The sequence below is a fragment of the Planococcus citri genome, chromosome 3, assembly GCF_950023065.1.
Source record: "Planococcus citri chromosome 3, ihPlaCitr1.1, whole genome shotgun sequence".
NCBI lineage: Eukaryota > Metazoa > Arthropoda > Insecta > Hemiptera > Pseudococcidae > Planococcus > Planococcus citri.
Window position 1 is genome coordinate 74,336,587 of NC_088679.1, and position 20,805 is coordinate 74,357,391.

General features: G+C 33.0%; 2 protein-coding genes across 2 annotated transcripts; one reads left to right on the top strand and one right to left on the bottom strand.

The window, feature by feature from the left end:
* Positions 1–67: 67 nt before the first annotated feature.
* On the top strand, positions 68–11,824 carry LOC135839124 (small G protein signaling modulator 3 homolog). The gene is made up of 15 exons (XM_065355007.1): positions 68–335; positions 473–687; positions 754–852; positions 930–1,084; positions 1,164–1,374; positions 5,092–5,222; positions 5,308–5,541; positions 5,626–5,720; positions 5,807–5,952; positions 6,603–6,703; positions 10,071–10,250; positions 10,341–10,619; positions 10,711–10,853; positions 10,933–11,093; positions 11,174–11,824. Exons 1-15 carry the CDS (start codon positions 270–272, stop codon positions 11,364–11,366), a joined length of 2,409 nt encoding a protein of 802 aa, XP_065211079.1. The 5' UTR covers positions 68–269; the 3' UTR covers positions 11,367–11,824.
* On the bottom strand, positions 11,801–18,839 carry LOC135839130 (GILT-like protein 1). The gene is made up of 5 exons (XM_065355022.1): positions 18,592–18,839; positions 17,460–17,591; positions 12,710–12,868; positions 12,463–12,609; positions 11,801–12,091 (listed from the first exon to the last, which is right to left on the bottom strand). Exons 1-5 carry the CDS (start codon positions 18,679–18,681, stop codon positions 11,966–11,968), a joined length of 654 nt encoding a protein of 217 aa, XP_065211094.1. The 5' UTR covers positions 18,682–18,839; the 3' UTR covers positions 11,801–11,965.
* Between the last annotated feature and the right edge of the window lie 1,966 nt (positions 18,840–20,805).

Here is a 20,805-nt window from a genome sequence, read left to right on the forward strand (position 1 = left end):
AAATTCTCACTAACAGTGTTGCCAAAGTAGCAAACATTTAGCATTTTTCACGGTTTTTTCCTGTTTCAACCCTGGAAATACGTGTAAGTGTGTGTTGTGATTTGGAAATGAGGAAATTTTTACAAGAAAAATATTGAAGATACGTGAAAATTAAGAAAGTGAAGGTATTTTTAACCTTTGGAAGAGATTATAAACGTATTCGAGATGTGTACCACTATTTCTACGTTGTTTGATCCGAATCCAGTCGAGTTTAATCGTCGTTTCTAATCATGGAACTAGCCAAGTCGTTATTCAAACCCAGTATTCACGAAGGATATGCTGGAAAAGAAGATAAGGTAGGATGTTTTTCACATCAATTTATCAAAATATATCGCTTCCACTAACATATTTCTTCGCTAAAATTACAACCAACGTTGAGAAAGTTGTCCATTAATGGAGTGTTTCGTGTGCATATGGTTTGTTCTCTCTGTAGATCTACATAGAGTCAGCTGTTTCCGACGATGAAGATGCTCGTAGACCAAATTCGTCAGCTGCCGAAGAATACGATAATGAAAAGACCAACGTTGCCGAGTTCTTAGCCACTTTTAAACCGCTGAAAGCTGGACCTTTTTCGGCGGTTACTCCTTCGCTATGTCCTCAGGATATTCTAACTCAATTGCAAGAAAATGAACAAACCAACGATAGCAGGTAATTTATCGAGTTTTTTTGGTCCATTATTTGATTCGAGATTGTAATTGTACGATATGATTTCAGATACGACGAATTCGGATTTCATTTGGATGAATGTCAGCATGAATTTTTCCGAACTAATAAACTGAGCGAGGAACCTTTCGTTGAAGATTCGCAATGGAGGTAATGACATTAAATTGAAATGTTGCCAGTTGCATTGAATGCGATATTCAAGGTTTATGGTGATTTTTGGTTGACAGATTGCAATGGATAGTGCAACTGAATTTCGATAAAGGAGATGAAATATCTTGGGAAAATGTGGAAGTTGTGTTGCCTCATACTGATAAATTTGCATCTATGGTCAGGAAGGGAATACCGCATTCGCTGAGACATCAATTATGGATGAGATTCAATGGTTTGATTTACGATTCCCAAGTTTATTGTATTTTTTACTTTACCGATATCTTACGTTTTGATGTTGTTTTTGTGTGTAGGTTCGTTAGATAAAAAACAAAAGGCCAAAACTGCCTACCGAGAAGTAGTGAAACTAGCCAATTTCGACGAGTTTATTACGTCTCATCAGATTGAAAAAGATGTTTATCGTACTCTACCCGGAAACGCGTGTTTTAATTCGGAACGAAGCACCGGAGTTCCCAGATTAAGGCGGATTTTACGCGGGGTAACGTTCTTCTTCAACGATATCGGGTAATTTTTATCAATTATTTTAAGATTCATTATCGCCTTTATTTACATTGTTTTGTCTCGAATTACTCGCGAAATTCTTATCAAGTGCGAAGTTGTTAAAGGTCAAGGATCTGGGAATGTTTTCAAAACAATGTCTTCGTTGTTTGGTTTTTAAATGACGATATCTGTGGACTGAGGGATGAGAGTGAAACAGGGTTCGTGCTCGATTACTTTGAATGTTTCACTTTTTTCCAAAAATTGTCAAAATATCTCACTTTTTTACATAAAAATTGCTAAAAAGTTCAACTTTTTTGTTAAAATTTGCTAAAAAGTTCCACTTTTTTCAAAAATTGTTTGAGAGTCTCACTCTTTTGGCATAAATTGCCACAAAAAAGCTCCGTCTTCCGCTAAAACTGTCAAAATCTTGTTTTTGTTGCAGTAAGTTGCCAAAAATTCTCAATCTTACGTCAAAAATTGCCAAAAATCTTGCTTTATGGGCAAAAAGTTGCAAAATAGTCTCACTTATCTGGCCAAAAATTGGAAAAAAGCATCATTTTTTGCCAGTGATTGGAAAAAAATCTGCTATTTGCTAAAATTGTCAGTCTTAATTGGAAAGTTGACTGTTTTTTAATTTTTTTTACATTTTCAATTGTTTTTTAAATTTTTTTTCTGCGTTAAAATGTTCTGTTCAGGTCTTGTAATATTTTTTACTTGGTTTTTAATAACTTTCTAAAACTTTCTTGGGTTCCTGAAGATACTTTTTTCTAAAATTGTAAAAATTTTGCTTTTTGCCAAAAATTGACAAAAAATTCTTGATATTTAGCAAAATAGCTGAAAAAATCTGTTTTTTTTCTTTGCTAGTGTCAGTAATCACTATACAGTCTCATTTTTTTGCAAAATTATCCAAAAGTCGTTTTTTTCAAAAAAAATGCCAAAAATCAAAAATCTTATTTTTCGATAACAATTTTTTAAAAATTTACCCTGTTTTGGCAAAATTTTCCAAAAAATCAAATTTCTTTGCCTTTGGTTGTCTAAAGTCCTGATTTTTGCAATAATTGTCAAAGGCTTGCTTTTTTAGCAGAAGTTGTACAAAAATTGACAAAAAAGTCTCGTTTTTTTTCATCATAGAATTGCCAATATACAAGTAAATAAAACTTACTCTTTAGACAAAAATTGTGAAAAAATAGGCTTTTTGACGAAAATTTTAATATTTTAGCAGAATTCCCCAAGATTTTTATTTTTTCCCCAAAATTACCCAAGTATTTCTTTTTTGCCAGAAATTGACCAAAAATATCACTTCTTTGTCAATTATTCCAAAAAATCATATTTTTTGCTAAAATTAGGGTATCTCCTATCAGTCTTGCTTTTTTGCCAAAAATTGACAAAAATTCTCGTTTTTTCAAAAAGTTACCAAAATTGTCACTTCTAAAAATGTAATTGCCATAAATTGTCATTTTTTTAAGCAAAAATTTCTAAAAAGTTCTAGGGGTAACGGCCCAGTTTTTTTACCCTCTCTAGTTTTTTTTACCCCCCAAGAATTTTCTGAAAAATAAGCCACCAAAGTCATGAATCGAATTGAAAACCATATCAACATGTTTTGTGGTTCTTTTGGAGCACAATGCCCTTGAAAAACTGCATTTTCCATTTAATCTTCATGGTTCAGGGGACTTTGAAAAATGTGATGTGAATTTTAGTCGATTTTCTTAACAAAATTTTAAAAAAGTGTATTTTGATTTTAAGGATTGGACGCACTAATTTCCATCAAAATGAGTTCGTGAGTACATCGCTGAATTCTACACGCTCTGGTCTATTAGATGAGCTGGTTAGTTTTCATCAAAATTGTTTTCTAAAAATTTTTAGAGGGGGTAAAAAAATAGGGAACGATTCAAGCCCAGTTTTCTATTTTTTTTACAGGGTAAAAAAATAGAAAATCCATATTAATTTTTGTTCTCTAATTTTTTTACCCCCCCACTATTTTCAGAATTTTTGCTCGCTGAAGACCGTCTAAAGGCGTGATATAAATTTTATTCATTTTTGGGGAAGTTTTGAATGTATGGCTCTGAACTTTTGTAAATAATATTGTCTAAAAAACACTTTCTACAGTTGATTAGGTACATCAATGTAAATAATCAACCAAAAAAATTGAATAAAATATGATTGATACCCCTCTAATATAGGTTGTCTGTGAAAGCAAACAAAACAAAAACGGGTACAAAATTGAAGACCTTAAGTATAGCAATAACATGGAAACAGAAAATTGTAGCAGGAACTTTCACCATCTATATCCGCAAAAAATGTCTAAAAAATAGTTTCTTGTGAAAAAATGCGTTCATCTGGTGGTCCAGGAATTTTAGAGTCAAAAAATACGTGTATTAAATTTTTTTGTTGAAAATTTGCACAAATAATCAGCTTTATAAATTCTCAATTTTATTCTTAATTAGGTTTTCAAGCAATGAATACACTAATGATAACGGAAAGGGCACTTTTTGGCATGATTAATTAATAATTTGTCAGGAAACGTTGAATCTATATTGTTACTATTGAAAACACAGAAAAAATTGGGGGGTAAAAAAATAGCGAACGGGGGTAAACGAAATAGCGAATGGGGGTAAAAAAAATTGCGAACTCGTTTTTTTGCAAAAAAAAAATTTTTCTGGCGAACCTAATGAAATTAAACTTTTGGCAAACACTGAATCTTGTCAACGAATGTTTGCTGATTTCAATGCGCTTTTCAGTTTTTCTCTAGCTTCATTAGGTCAGAAGAAATTTCAAGATATGTCCTTAGGGGGGTAAAAGAACAGGGCCGTTTCCCCTACTTTTTTCCAAAAATTATTCAGAAGTGTCACTTTTTTTGCCAGAAATCTCCCAAAAGCTTTTTTTTTGTTGAAATTGTCTTGTCTTTTTTTTTTTGCCAAAAATCGATTGTTTTTCCAGAAATTACCCAAAAATATCACTTCTTTGTCAATTATTCCAAAAAATATGATTTTTTGCTAAAGTTAGGGTATCTTTTATCAGTCTTGCTTTTTTGCCAAAAATTGACAAAAATTCTCTCGTTTTTTTAAAAATTTACCAAAATTCTCGCTTCTAAAAATATAATTGCCATAAATTGTCATTTTTTTAAGCAAAAACTTCTAAAAAGTTCTACTTTTTTCCAAAAATTATCCAGAAGTGTCACTTTTTTTTCCAGAAATCTCCCAAAAGCTCTTTTTTGTTGAAATTGTCTTGTCTCTTTTTTTGCCAAAAATTGACTGTTTTGTCAGAAATTACAAAAGTACTCATCTGGTTGCCAGAAAGTTACTCTTTTTTATCCAAAAGATGCTAATAAAAATTTTCTTTTTGATGCACTTTTTAAACCAGCTCAAGTTTTTATTTTAATTTGTAATGTTCTGTTTTTTTTTTTTTTTTTTTTTTAATTCGTTATGCATGATATTGTTTTGCTCTCGTTTTGGCACTTTTTGGTTACTTCTTCGAGTTTTCCTGGGTATCTTTTTTTTTAGATTAAATTAAGTATGACCCCTGGTGAAATGATTTCTGAGGTATTAGACTTCTTACGATAGGAATTTCGATCCCAGTCTTCTTAAGTGCTGTCCCCAACTCCTTCATTCCTTCCTTATGCAATGAATAAACAATACGGAAGTTGAATTGTCCGCCTTCCCTTCCCTCCCCTCTCCTCGCCTAAAAAATAAAATAGAAATAAAATTGAATAACGATTAAATTATTTCGTTTTTTGTTGTACAGCTATTGCCAAGGTATGGGTGTCATTGTCGGATATTTATTACTCTTTATGGAAGAAGAAGATGCCTTTTGGATGATGATCTCAATTATGGAAGATCTGGTGCCTGCTACTTATTATACCGCCAATATTCCTGGTAAAATTCGAACATCTCGTAATTAACCTTTAGATTTAGATTGATATTCTAACTCGATTGAATTTGTTTTTTTTTTTTTGTCCAGGTGTAATGGCTGATGTAAAATTAATACGAAGTTTATTAATAACTTATATTCCGAGCATTCACGAAGCTTTAGTTACCCACGACGTAGATATTACGGTAATTCTGGTCAGCTGGCTACTTCCAGCGTTCGGCAACGTATTGCATATCAAAGTATTATTAAGAATCTGGGATTTATTTTTCTTTCACGGTAGTATCATCCTAATACGAGTATGCTTCGGTATTTTAAAACTTACTGGTAAGTTTATCGATATGGATTAATATCAAATTGCGACCTTTCCGAACACCCAAATAATCTGTATTTGAAATGGAATTATTGCAGAAGATCAAATTGTTAACGCTGACGATGGTGTAGCCATATTGAACGCTTTAACCGATGCTCCAGGTTGCGTAGACGATATCGAAAAGCTACTCGAAGTAAATTTCGCCACCATTTTAAATTTTAATTTATATTATACCTGAAGATTGTATCAGTTTGTGGTATAAATTGATCGTTATTTTAGGTATCGTTCGAAGTATCCGCTGATTTAACCGACGAATTGTTGGTGAACGAAAGAAAACGACATCAAGCTTACTTAATGGTAGACCGTGGCACGATTTTAGGCAGTCCTGAAGCCATCACTAATCTTCCTAAACAACAATTGAGCAGGTTGAAACGATTTTTCTCGTCTTTTTTTTCGAATTTCTTCAGAGCTATGTTTGGCTGCATGAAATGCCCGCGTCCTCATGGTGGTCGTTGCGTAGTTGAATTAGAAAAATTTTAACCAATAGTATATTACCCTCTTGCGATGCTTTTAGCTGTGATATAATTCGAGTCTCCTATTTTTTTTTTGAAAAAAAAAAAAAAAACACATCTTGATGTGAATTTTTTCATTATTTAACTGATTTACCTACCTACCTACTCTTTAAGTACCTATTTATTGCGAGTATTGTATCGCGTAATTTTTTTCTCGAGTTTTAATATAATATAACTAATTATTAAAAATACATTATATTTAATGCTTTGCGAGATCCTCGTATCAATGCTTTTATTCATTTCATTCTATCTTACATTATAATACGCTTGCTTATTCCATTTTGATAGAGCTTATTAATTATGTATTCGCAAAATTGCAGTTTATAAGTTTCAAAGTCCGTCGTGGTTAGTTCATTTATTCATTCATTCTTGATTGCTTATCTTTGCTTCTTGCTCGATACTAATTTGAGGCAAGCATGTGCTGTACATATGAATTGAAATAATTTAGCAATGCGTTAGTTCTCGATTATGGAAATAAAAGAGGTTCGTTGATTTTTATACAGGCGTCAAATTCGTAAATCCAAGTCGATGATACAACTGATACTATTCGGTGATAATGAAGAAAATGACGACGATATGAAGAATAAAAATATCAAACAAACAGGTTGGTTAAATAAATGAATTGGTAGGGATTACGAAATTTATTAGGGTAGTGAACTAGTGACTCTACTCAATCGTCCAACGACCTGAAAAGTAGAAGAACGTAGAATCTCTGAGTTGACAGTTGACACCTTCTAATTTCAATAAAGCTAACAAGGGAGGTACAAATTAACAGAAAATTAATTTTTCAACCCGAACTAAGCAAAATCGAAAGAACATGCGAAAATATATATCACCAGCTCAAAATTTCAGGTGCTGAAATGCATTTTTTAATTTTTGATGAATTTTCAAAAATTTATAGTCCAAAAATGGCTGAAAATCGAAATTTTACCAAATTGATCTAGTAAACAGAAATTTGGCACGTACCCTATTTTCGACCCGACCCCCCCCCCCCCTCCGAATCGATCAAAAATGGTTTTTAAGTGTCGAGGTGAATTTTTAGACTTTGAGCCAATTTTTAGAAATCAAATTTGGGTCAAAGATGGAAAAAAAAATTGAAATTTTACTAAATTCATTTAAACAGCTAAAATTTGGTATTTGTCCTATTTTCGACACACCCCCCCCCCCCCCATAAATTGATTGAAACTGTTTCAAACCGTGTTCATGTTGAGAAGTCCTGGAGCCTCCACTGGATTTCTGAAAGTTACGATTTCTACAAAATTATACTACTTGAAACGCTAGAAATCATTTTATACCTCAATTTCAACATACTGAGTCGATTGAAGATGATTTCAAGCCATTCTGGGAGCCTCCAGTAATATTTTGGAAATTCCATATTTTAAAAAAATTCTTTGAAAAGTGTCCAAATCAACTATTTCACGTGTATAAACGTTGTTGTTACTCTTCAGTGACCCTCTTGACCACTTACTCGCCATTTTTCCAAAATTGGCGTCTTTCAGCTCAGCACGGTATATTTTTCAAATTACTGGAGGCACCAAACTGGGCTTGAAACTATCTCATCCAGTCTATTACAGCATGTTAAAAATTGGGCAAAAACTGACTTTTACTTTTTTCGTGTCCAGATGGCTTTTAAGGCAATTTTTGAAAATCTGGAATCTTCAAAATATGACTGGAGGTTCCAGAATGACTTGAAACCTGTTTCAATTGACTCAGGAAGTTGAAATTGGAGTATTAAATAAATTTTTAGGTTTTCTAACCTCATTGAGTAAAATTTTATGGTTCTGAACCGTTTACAATTGATTCGATGGAGGGGGGGGGGTGCTAAAATGAGGATTGCATATCAAATCTCAGCCTTCTTGGGAAATTTTGTAAAATGTTGAATTTTTTCCAATTTTTGGTCCTCTGATTTTTAAAAATTCGCCAAAAATCAGAAAATACACTTTGCTGGAAATGTACATATTTTTGCATGCTCTTCAATTCGATTCAAAAAATGTTTTGCTAGTTGAGAATTGAGGTGCCTCCTTAATAAGGATGAATAATTTTTGGAAATTCAAAAAAACTGCCATTGTAGCAAATTTTCTACTTTTTCGTTTTTTTTGAAACGGAATTGTTGTAATAATTAGGTACTTCATTTTATCACAAGCTGTGCATCCGTCTTCAGGACGATGATTTCATGAATAGGAAATGCTCCTAAACACAGAATGTTATTTCTCTTTTTTTGCAACTTTGACAGTTCTCGAGAAACAATTTTTAGCATCAAAATTTTCCAACAAAAAAATTTCATCTACTTTTTTTATCGCTTTTACAATTTTTTTCCTGGAATTTTATTTTGAAAATGTGGTAATTTCTCAATTTTTGTATCAAAATGAAGTTTTTACATCTCATTTTTTATTTCAAATTCCGAAAAGAAGTGTCAAATTTTGGCGCTTTTTCTCTCTACAAAAATTTGAATTTTATTAAAAATAATGATTTTTTTAAATTCAGAAGCATTAAAATCTCATAATCAGTAATAAATAAATAAATAAAAATAAATTTCCTAAATTTCAGGTTTTTTACTAGTTTTTTTTCATTGTAAAATGATTTTTTTTTTTAAATCAAAAACACCCGCGATATTTGGCCTTGTTTTATTCCAATTTTATAGTGATGTTAAAAATTTTCTTTTGAGCTGTCAAAGTTGCCGAAAAAAATGGAATAAAATTTTATAAATTTATTCTGAATTTTTCTTTGCCACTCGTAAAAAAAAAATGAAGAATAAAATTTGGAAACATTTTCTGGTTATAGAAAATTTTTGAATCTTCATTCTTTAGACCTGACTATATGACCTGACTTTGAAATTAACATGATCATTTTGAGTCAATTTATATTATCCCTGATTTCCAAAGTGACTGATTATTTAAATTCTATTTTTTATTTCAAATAAAACTGATTTTTTAGTAAATTTAATTGTCGTATGAAAATTTTTGAAATCTATCTCTCGACATAATCTGGATCTTTAAAGCTCAAAGAAAGGCCACCATTAAACGCCAACCAAAGCCACGGATGCTAAAATTTGTTTTTGGTCACTTTACATTAAAATGAAATTCCTGGAGAAAAGTGAAAATCTGCTGGAGGCTCAAAAGTCGTGTTTTCGTTTTGAGAAGGTTGACATGAGTAAATTTCCACTGCTTCTCATTTCAAAAAAAAAAATATTAAAAAAATATTTTCATGAAAAAATTTTTTAAAAAATTGTAACAGCAGCTTTCTCAGCCAAAAAAAAACTACGAATTTGGAAAAAAAATACAAAATTGGAAAATGACCTAAAAAAGTAAGAAAAACCGTCAAAAATGTACGAAATTTATACAAAATTTTGAAAGGATTTTTAAAATAAAAAAAATTGAGTGAAGGAAAATCGTGTTGGAAAAATTTTTCAGCTTTATATCGTACGAAAAAGGTACGATTTTTTTTTTTTTTTTTTGATTTGGTTGACACCCTGTTTTCTATTTTTTTTTAATAGGTATTCAAAAATTCTCCAAAAAAATTTAAATTTTTTGTCAGCAAGTTTTTGGAGCATGCTCTTTTGATTCAGCTTAGTTTTATTGAAATTGGAAAATGTCAGTCACGTAGTAGGTAATACCCGTTTAAAATGTATTATTTCGATGGAACAACGACCACCGTTGAAAAAATTCTTTAAAAAATTATCAATGATTAAGAACTTTTGAAAAACTTGGAAAATAATTTTTTGGGTCTTTTTTGAAATTTAGATCCTCCTTCGCCTTGATTTTAACTTCTTACAATTCAAAAAAATCGAAAAAAAAATTCAAGGTCATTGCCCCTTTAATCCTTCTACCTTCTTTCCAAATTTCAAATCCAATCGATGGAAATATTTCTGGAGATGCCCCCTACCTTTCAGTTTTTTTTTTCAAGAGAATATTTCATCAGTCTAAAAAATCACAGACCCTTAAAAAATAACCCGATTTTTATTTTCATTTCAGAGCTGCTAGTCGATTTGAGAGAAGGCATTTTACAAATAGCTCATCATTTTTTATCGGTAGATCCTAAGCTAAGCGACATATCTCTAGTACCTGATTACTCCATCGAAAGTCATTCCAAAGATCACGAAAATTACAACATTGTCTCGCGTAATCGAAGACGTCGAGCAAAAGCTCTACTCGGTAAGATGAATAATTTTAACATCGTACGAGTATATTTCTCAAAAATTATACCATTCAACTCGTGTACTAATTTATTATCACGTATCGCAGATTTCGAAAGACACGACGATGACGAGTTGGGTTTTCGTAAAAATGATATCATAACCGTCATCAGTCAGAAAGACGAACACTGCTGGGTCGGCGAGTTGAATGGTCTCAGGGGTTGGTTTCCAGCCAAATTCGTCGAATTACTAGACGAACGTAGTAAACAGTATTCGATGGCTGGTGATGATTCGATAACCGAAAATATAACCGATTTGGTTCGAGGAACTTTATGTCCAGCTGTTAAACAGATTTTGGAACATGGGATGAAAAGACCCTCATTTCTTGGTAAATGCTCACTTTTTTCTCCACCAAACTTGAGATACGAGTACATTGGAATTGGAATATTTTATTACTGAATAAATTCGTGTTTTTTTAGGTGGACCGTGCCATCCTTGGTTATTTATCGAAGAAGCTGCCGTTAGAGAAGTAGAAAAAGATTTCACGTCGGTGTACAGTAGATTAATGCTTTGTAAAACCTACAGATTAGATGAAGATGGCAAAGTTCTAACTCCCGAAGAGGTTTGTCTGCTCTTCAGATCGTTAAACTTTGTACTTTGAGAATTCTACTCATCTAATGATCATTTTTTATCTTCGGCAGTTGCTGTACAGATGTGTTCAATCAGTGAATCAAAGTCACGACGAAGCTCATGCTCAGATGGACGTAAAACTAAGAAGTTTAATTTGTTTAGGTTTGAACGAACAAGTCCTACATTTATGGCTCGAAGTATTATGCTCTTGCGTCGAAGTAGTTCAGAAATGGTACTCTATATTTTCTTCTAGCTTTTACTATGTAATTTCCACGTTGAACCGAATTAATGCCAATCGATGTATTTTTTCAGGTATCAACCTTGGAGCTTCGTTTGCAGTCCTGGTTGGGTTCAGATAAAATGCGAATTGAGAATATTATCGCAGTTCGCGTTCAATTTAAATCCAGATTGGGAATTGCCTTTAAAGAAAGAGAAATCTCAACCTTTGAAAGATGGCGTTCGAGATATGCTGGTTAAACATCATTTATTTAGCTGGGATCTTTGACCCGATCGAAGAGTTTACAATTCGTTCGATACGAATTCTATAGCTAGGTGTATATTGTTATCAGTTTGTTTTGAATTATCAGCTATTCTTCGAGCTCGATGTGTCATCACTTTAGATCTTCCTCTTTGCGTCCTCTTGCCTGTACTTAACAAACCAATTCCTAAAAGTGCATCGAGCCTAATACGTAATGTGTACGGTTTCCTATCATAATTACGTACCTATAACGAAACGGATACCTATATAATGGATAATTATGATTTGTTTTTCAGATTTCGTTACGTTTTTACTATTTTAATTCGTGTACTTATTCGTTATTTATGATTTTTTTTTTTTATTTACGATTAATTGTTTTTAATACTATACTCGAACGAGTTTCCTATTTTAAAATACCTACCAATTACGAATTTTTGTCGATGGATACGAAATAAAAGACATTTGTTTGGTTTTTTTTTTACAAATTGAGAATTTTTATTTATCGTGTATAAATAAAGTACAAAAGGAAGAGGTTGGCTTTGGTAATAAATAAATTGATTGTAATTTGATATCGTAATGGCCACGTTTTGATGAGATGAATTTATTCAATAAGAAGTTCGAGTTGATTAAATGTACGTAATGTAGGAGGACTGTTGAGTTCCATTACAAACGGCTGGTTTAACGGTTAATTTTCTGCATAGAACTTCCAATGGGTTGGAAAAAGAATCGTCGCTGTCTTCTTTATCAAATACCTGGACAAAATTTCGAATTAAAAACATATTATAGTATTTCTAGATATGTTGTTATATTTTCTTGGAATTGATCGATGTCACGTAGAATTGGATGGAAATAATGAACAATGAACTCATTCGTACGAAAGCAAATATTTTCACTATCCATTTGTATAAATTTTCATTTTGATATGATTGTATAAGGTGTTCAAAAAATACCCAACGTTCAATATGTTTCCGATCTCCATCGAATAAAAATTCAAATTTTCAACTTCATCGGTATAATTTTGAATTTTTTAAACGCCCTTTGCATGATTATTGCTACTCATAGTCATATCCCCTGCACAAGGTGATGATGATAGACTAAAGACTATACTTGGAAGCTGACTTACATCATTGTAAACTATAGTTGGCACGAACGATGGCCCATCAGTCTTAGCTCGAGTTTCAGCTTGAGCAGCTAACATAAGTTGGTAACCTAAAGTTCCTGTTGCGCATTTTTGCACCGAAGTCCAATCTATTCCGAAGAAACCTGCGCACTGTGGATGTAAATTTTTAAAATATTAAACAAATCGTTACGTAATTTATATTTTGTAAAAAAAAATAATAATAATGTACATATAAAAATTGAAGGCTTACTTGTTCGTAATCTGCTAAAGCTGGACTTTTCATTGCACAGTCGACGAATTTGATTTGTTCGTCTTGATCTGTAAGGCCTAAGAGTACGCAGGCTTGTAATCTATTCCTTAGACATTCCCTGGGACCGTGCTGACATCTGTATTCTTTTTCTGAGATTACCTTGGAATTCCATGAATCATTTAATTAGTAATTATACCTACCTATCAATTCTATATTCATTATCATACCAACTCGATGAAAAAAGGCATTTTTCAAAATCGTGTGTTTCAATTTTGCTGATTTTTTTACAGCTCTTATTATTGCCATTGGTACAACAAATAAAAAGTAGGAACCGTTTCAAGGAGGAAAAATTCTCGAAAATTTTAGCTCTCTAAATAGGTAGTAATCCTACTACCAAAAAAAAAAAATCGAAATATTCTGTCCCAAAAACTTTTTGGCCCCCTTTTATAGACGTTGAAAATATGAAAAATTAAAGTTGGTAAAAATTTTAACATGGGTTGGAGTACTTTGTTAAATTCATTTCGATACTAAATAAAGAACTGACAGTGAAATCCATATCCATTGAGTCATATACTCATAGGTACCTTAAAAAAGAGCTGCCTGTTGCCTGTTGCCTTCTGCCTCATTCACGTCTATAAGACCCTATACTCGTAAGTACTGAATAACAAGCTATCAGTTAAATCTTCCTATAAGTACCTTCCTGTAGGTACCTCTACACAAACACAAGCTGTCACTAAAGTTCTCTTTAAGAATTCCATTTATAAAAAGTGAAGCGCTCTTAATCTGCACACTTCCATAAACCAACCTATACCTTTTCCCAATAAATACTGAGCTCAGAGTAAGCTAAAATTACAGTTCGAATTCAGCTCTGTTTGCTCTGCGTAGATTTGTAATATACTTTGCTGACCTACCTAGTTATTGTTCATGTTGTTCGGTGCTAATTAATATTTCGTATATTTTGTGTTAATTTTAACTGCTTAGAGAATCAAAGGAAGTTTTTTCTTGAAAAAGGAATTGTTCTATCATGATCAGAAAGATGAATTTTCAGAAAATTTTATGCAGGTATTTCAATTTTTATTTTCATTTTCCCAATTTTAGAGGCATCTTTGCAAAAGGACCAACAAGGTTTAGGGGAAAAGGAACGTTTTTTCTGGAGAAGGGCGTCATTTTTAAAAGGATCTTGACCAGGAATGAAAAAGTTTCAAATCATTTCATATACACTTACCTCAATTTTTAAGGCTGGGGGGGGGGGTCCATTGAAAAGATTAAAATAACTTGGGTATGACCAGGGTGAATTTTTTTGAAAAAGGGAATTTCTTAGAAGTAAGTAGGTACGTACGTATTTTGACCAGAAAATGAAATGAAAAAATTTCCAAAAAAAATTGGAGACCACAATTTAAGTACAATAATTTTTGTCGGGAGAGGGATCCACGAAAGTGTAACAAACGACTTGGAAAATTAGGGGAGGTTTTTTCCTTGGAAGGGGTTAGGGTATTATTTTTAGAGATTCTGAAGCAGAAATCGACAATTTTTGGATAAAACGTTATTTTATTTTTCAACTTGGAAAAGCAGGAATTCAGGAACAACTCAATTTCAAATTGAAAGATTGAAATTTTAAAGAAATTCTCAACAAACCTCTCTTGATGACTATATGAAATAATATTGGAACTTTTATGTACATAGATAGACGGAACTCTAAAAGCTGGGGGAGGGCGATGAAAAAAACAAAAAAATTGAAGCATGCAAAAATATCTTGAAAATTACAGAAAAAATAGGTACCAACTTGAATTTTTAGGAGACACCAGTGACACCACATGAGGGAGTCAACAATATAGGGGATATCATGGGAGGGTTTCTCTTGAAAAAGAAAGTTACACAAAAGTGTTTTTATTTTAACCAAAAATGAAAAATTTCGAAAAAAATGTTTTCAGTTTTTTGTGATTTTTTTGAACTTTAGGAGACCTTTTTACCAGGAAGCTTGGAAGCTTATAGTGCTTGGAGGATAATTTTGACACAGAAATGAGAAATTTTCGAAAAAAATCTACCAACTCAATTTTTATTCTATTTTTCTTGATGTATTTTTTTTTTTCAAACTGAAGAGTTCCACGATAAGGAGCGTAAATAAATTGGAGAAACAGAAGATTTTTTTTTGATGTGAAAAATTCTGACCCAGAACTGAATTTTCCCCCTTTTTTCGACGGAAGGTGGTGGTGGTGGTGGTGGTGGTGGTGGGGGGGGCTCTTCGCACAACGTTTTTCGAACTGTGTGGGGAAAATCGAGAAATATAAGGGAAGCCGAATGGTAAAAAATAAGACGGCAGTGTCTCAGGAGTTGAATCGAAAAAACTTGATAAACCGTCGCACGATTTCTTTGAAGTTGAGGAAATTTCTAGGGTTAATGGGGAGGAGCTGGAGGGGTCAAATCAACGATATACCACATCAATTTCACTTTCACATTTCACCTTTTTTTTTTTTTTTTTTTTTACATTTTGACCAAAATTTTTGGGCTCCTTATCCTCCTTTCCCTCAGGTTTTTCCAATCTCACTATCAATATTTGAAAGCTTCTTGAATTTTTTTTGTTGAAATTTTCAAAATTACAGCTCCGAAATTTGACAAGCTATGCTTTTGAATATTGAGCTTTCAAAAAAAGCTCAACTTTGAACTTTTGTAATTTTTGGCGAATATTTTTGAAGCTACGAGCAATTTATTTCTTATTATAAAACCCGTCATGAACAAATTTTCTCCTCATCGCATCAATTTTTCAGCCAATTCAACTTCAAAATTACGTAGGCAATATGGTGAGAAATTTCAATCGCAGAAAAATTACGAACTCTGGCCCTCTTGTTTCAAGATGAGTTGTGGGACCAATGAAATCGATTTTTTCTTCTTTCTTAATAGAAGCTATAGGTACTAAATGGGAGGGGGCACAGTGGGCTGTGAGCACCCTCAAAACGGGCGTAATTCAAAAACTTACAATAAACACAAAAACAATTGTAAAATGATGTCCTCCCTTATGTTTTTGGGATCGCAGAATACGAATTTGGCAATATTTTTTTGTAGGGGTATGGGGTTGGGGGGGGGGGGGGTGAGGGGGGTCAAAAATTCAAAATTTGACCATAATGACGTGTGATATGTCGAAATGTATGTTTTCGAGGGTGTAGATCACGAATCTGACAATATTTTTTTCGTAGGGGTGAATGGTGAGGGATGAAGGGGGTAAAAACGGTGAAAAATTCAAAATTTGATTATAATGATGTGTGATACGTCAGAATGTACCAAATATGAATAATTCAACTGAAAGTAAATACTTTCCATCAATTTACTGGATTTTAGTTTTTATAAAGTAATAGAGATAAAATTCATCTTGAAACCCCGTTTTTCTCCTACTCGATCGGCTACACAAATTGGAATAGAACAAATTTTCTCACGTAGACTCACGGAAAATTCCAGTGGCTGGTAATACTTGAGATAGTGTATTTCAAGATGTCAATTGCCATTTTTGACCGAAAGTGACCCAACGACCCCCGTAGTCGATTGTAGTGAAAAATCATAGTGAATTTTGTTAAAAAGTTACAAATTTTTGTCTTCGTGGGACTTTGACGGCTCCCCAACAGAAAATTCTTCATCCCCACCCTTCACCCCTCCTACACCCTCGAAAACGTACATTTTGACATATCACACGTCATTATAGTGAAATTTTGAATTTTCGCTGTTTTCACCTCCTTCATCCCCCACCATTCACCCCTACGAATAAAATATTGTCAGATTCGTAATCTACACCCTCGAAAACATACATTTCGACATATCACACGTCATTATGGCTAAATTTTGAATTTTTGACCCACCCCACCCCACCCCCCCATACCCCTACCAAAAAAATATTGTCAAATTCGTATTCTGCGACCCCAAAAACATAAGGGAGGATATCATTTTACAATTGTTTTTGGGTTTATTGTAAGTTATTGAATTACTTACACCCGTTTTGAGGGTGCTCACAGCCCACTGGGGGGGGGGGGGAATTGAGCAAAATCGGAGAAGCTAAACCTAGTAAAAATCGGACTGATTTTCACGTCATGGAATAGGTCGTATGACTTCATTGACATTTTTTTTTTCAAATTTGTTTCAAAATTTAAGGGGGGAATGCCTCCTCCCATTAAAAGTCTCAATTTTGAAATGCTCAAATCAGAAATTTTCACACCTTCCGGAAAAGCTCCAAAATTCTGAAGGAATCAAAAGAGGCAGCAGTGAGCAGAACGACCGAGAATCATGAAATTAGGATTCAGGGAGGGGAGGAGATCAGTTTATAAATTTGCTGGTCAAAAAAATGCATTCGAGTGCCCTCTCTCCCTGGAAATCTCACCAAATGTGAATAAACTCGTTGGATTCGTCAAAAATGATTCGCATTTCAATTTTTAGCTGTCCAAATTAATTGTTCCACACTTTCTGGAAAAATTTCAAAATTTTGAAGAAATCAAAAATTGCGCAGAAGGTTTTAGAGTTTATACCAGAAATGGTGAGATTTGATTCGGGGGGGGGGGGAGTTGACATTAGCTTGAAGACTATTACTTGTTCTCATTTTTACTGAATAGGTAAATATAATTTTTTTAAAAAAGATAAATCGCTGAAAATAGTCAATTTTAAATAGGTACCTATATAGCTTTAAAAAATTTGATGAGGTCGAAAAATGACTTAAAAACTCTCATCGAATTGGTATAAAATGAACCACAAAAAATAAAGTCCGTATACTTACTTCAGCTTTACCAAAAGGTACGAGATGAAGATTGACATGTGGCCTCAAGTATCCATAGATAGGGTAGAATTTAGCTGTGATGAATTTAACACTATCGGGGCACAAGCTTTCGTAAAAAATACTCACGTTAACCTAAACAAACAAAAAATAAAAATAAAAACTATCAAAGTATGTACATACGTAGCAAATGAGCAGGTTTAAAAATTTTTAAAAATTATTAAAAAATTTGCAAAAAGTAAAAATCGCAGTAAACTAGTAATAACTAGTTAATACTTTCCATCTGCTTCGATGGTTTTCGTATGAGAGAAGAATCTGAAGGAAGTAGGTATGCAATTTCAATTAGAATATGTTCCCCAATCTAAATTTCCGAAAATACTATTTCAAATAACTGCACCTACAGAAAGTCAGAAACATAGGTACCTACTTGCTTTTGAAGCTAGCAACAGTGGCAGAGGAGTACACGTACTAAACATTAGCTTAAATAGTATGAATCATAGCAAGTAAGTATTTTGAATGAACGAAAAAAAAAATCTCGAACTCGAAGGAAGAGAATATAAAAGAGATTTGATTAATTTGTTAAATAAATTTATCACAACGGATGTCATTTTGTAAATTGACGCTTGATTTGTAAACATAGAAAATATTTACGATGAGTGATCGATCTACGTAGGTAGGTACTTGAATGTATTTGGTTCATGGACGGAATTTATAATGTTTTAAATTTTATTCAATTTTTTGAGGCTCGAAATTTAATTTTTTTGATAGATTAGTTAGATACTTGATAGTACGTAGATACAAGATGCTTGAAAAACAAAAATCTATCGAGGAAATAGTTGGAAAACCCCTCTAAGTAATGAATTAAAAGTTACTTTTGGCTAACGTTGCTTTAAAATTAAAAAAAAAAAAAAAAAAAAAAAACAGAAAATACAAAAAATATTTTGTTTTATAATAATTATTAGATAAGTATTTTCAATTCCAATAAAAAATAAATAAAATAAAATAAAATGATTATTCGCCCAGAAAAATTTAAACATCCATCACAATTTTTTTTAAAAAATCCATCAATAAATAAAATATGTACATTTAAGTAGAAACTCCGAAAATTAAAATTTAATCGAAAAATTCATCCTACCTTCTGAGCTTCTTGATAATCTGTATACAATAATTGACCCCTCGTGGCCGTCATAAAAATAGCCAAACACGCGTAAAAGAGTTCAAACATGATGTCAACCGGTTCACAACTGAGAACAACACTACTGAATTGAAACTTTTGTGGAATGCTTTTAAATAAAAAGAACACCGGAGACCTGAGCTCGGGAATCGCACTAAGATTGAGCGGCGCACTGCATGATACTACAGTAACTGTGGAGTAGACTGTATTGCTCGCTAGACATTTATCTATGAATTATTTTTTTCAATTGCACAGGCGCTTTTTACACGGAGCAACAATACAACGTTAATTACTCCCTTTCAAATGAATACTTTTTCGTTGAATCGAGTATGGGTGTAAAAAAACTAGGCAGTTGGTTCAAAGAACAACCTCTCAAAGGTATTTTAATTGCGAGAAATATGATTATCAAAAGCTCGGCGATTTCCATCTTGTAAACATGACCAGTGTGACAAGCTACTCTGTTACTGTTACTGCATAATAAGGTCGTCGTCGTCGTTGATTTGTAGCAAGGCTCTCGTGATACGTACACGTACGAATTGATTAGATATTTTTATGTATAATATTTATTTTATTTAAAAAACAATCTATTAATCGTCAGGTGAAAGGACGTGTATTAGTTCATTGTATCGTCGTTAATATTACGACAAACCTGTCTACGTTAGATGGGTTCAAGCTACAAGGTCGCCTGTAATTTGAATAAATTGCGTAAAATTTCGGTAGATAGGTAGCAATGTGTGGCATGGTCTAAAAAAACAAAAGGGGCGACTTTGATTTAATAAAATTTATATAAATTTCAAGTTGAACCCGTTATGTATGTGCAGTGTCAGCTTTATTGCTACACATGTGAACTTGAGAGTTCGTATAATATGTATTTGCACTGTCAAGTGTAGGTACTTTCTTATAGATAGGTACTCGGGACCACTTAAACTAGACATTGTGACACTCGTAAATTTAGGCAAACGAAATGATATAAGTACTTCCAGTAGACAAAATTGCATTTAATTACTCGTATGCAATTTAACCTACAATTTTACGTTTTATTTTAGTACCATAAGACTGATCACCATATGAACAGATATTAGATCTGAATTTGCGTGATATTTGATGAACAATTGCTTCGTGTTTACGGTGCTCAATTTTTATTTACGTAGGTTACGTCGAATTACGTAGGTAATTATATCAATAAAGGAAATGTTTGCGAGCATCGATATTTTTATTTTCCTTTTACGATTAGTCTTTCGGATTGATTTGGTACTACATACCTACATAAAACAAGAGAGGGGAAGAGAAGGTGGTGATCAATGTTTCCCAGAAATAAGTTTGCTGCTGATAAGAAAGCTTAATTTGTCGAAAATAGTGTGTAATATGAAATACGACTTGTGATCATTCGAATCTAAACATACGTTAACTATTGGAAATAAAAAGTAAGAAGCAGACAGTATGCTATACGCATTAGCCAAGTCTAATCCTATCTATATTTATATGAACCATCAGTCGACCATAGGTAATATTATATGGCAGACCTAGGTATAAGTGTGGTACCAACGTGTAGATCTCGCCGAGGGGAACACAGTGCGCTACCTATAAGACCCACCATCTATTCATTGGGGGGGGGGGGATTACGGGCGTCTAGAGTGTACCAAATGAGCAAAAATGAAAAATTCGACCTGGAGAGGCTGGGGTGCTTGCAGAGCATTCTTTCAGCTAAACACTGGAATTTTTGGCATTGGCCTACCTTAATTTTTGAAGGATTTACGTAACTTCGAAGTTTGCAAACAGAAACAGATCAATTTCTAAAAAATTTCAAAATAAAAAGTTTCCTCAAATTTTACAGAAATTGATCTGTTTCCAAACTTCAAAGTTGCATAAATCCTTCAAAAATTAAGGTATAGGCAAATGCCAAAAATCACAATTTGTAGCTAAAAGAATGCTCTACGAGCTTCCCAGGTTGAATTTTTCATTTTGGAAATTTTTCATTTTTTGCTCATTTGGTACACTTTAGACACCCGTAGTTCCCTCCCATGAATAGATCGAGGGTCTTATATATGTAGGTAGTGCACTGCGTACCTCAAGGTGAGACCTACACGTTGGTACCACACTCGCTTAGGTCTGCCACACTACCTGTGGCTAGGTGAGGATGACACTCTACACCAAGGTCAAATGAGGTCACGCCAA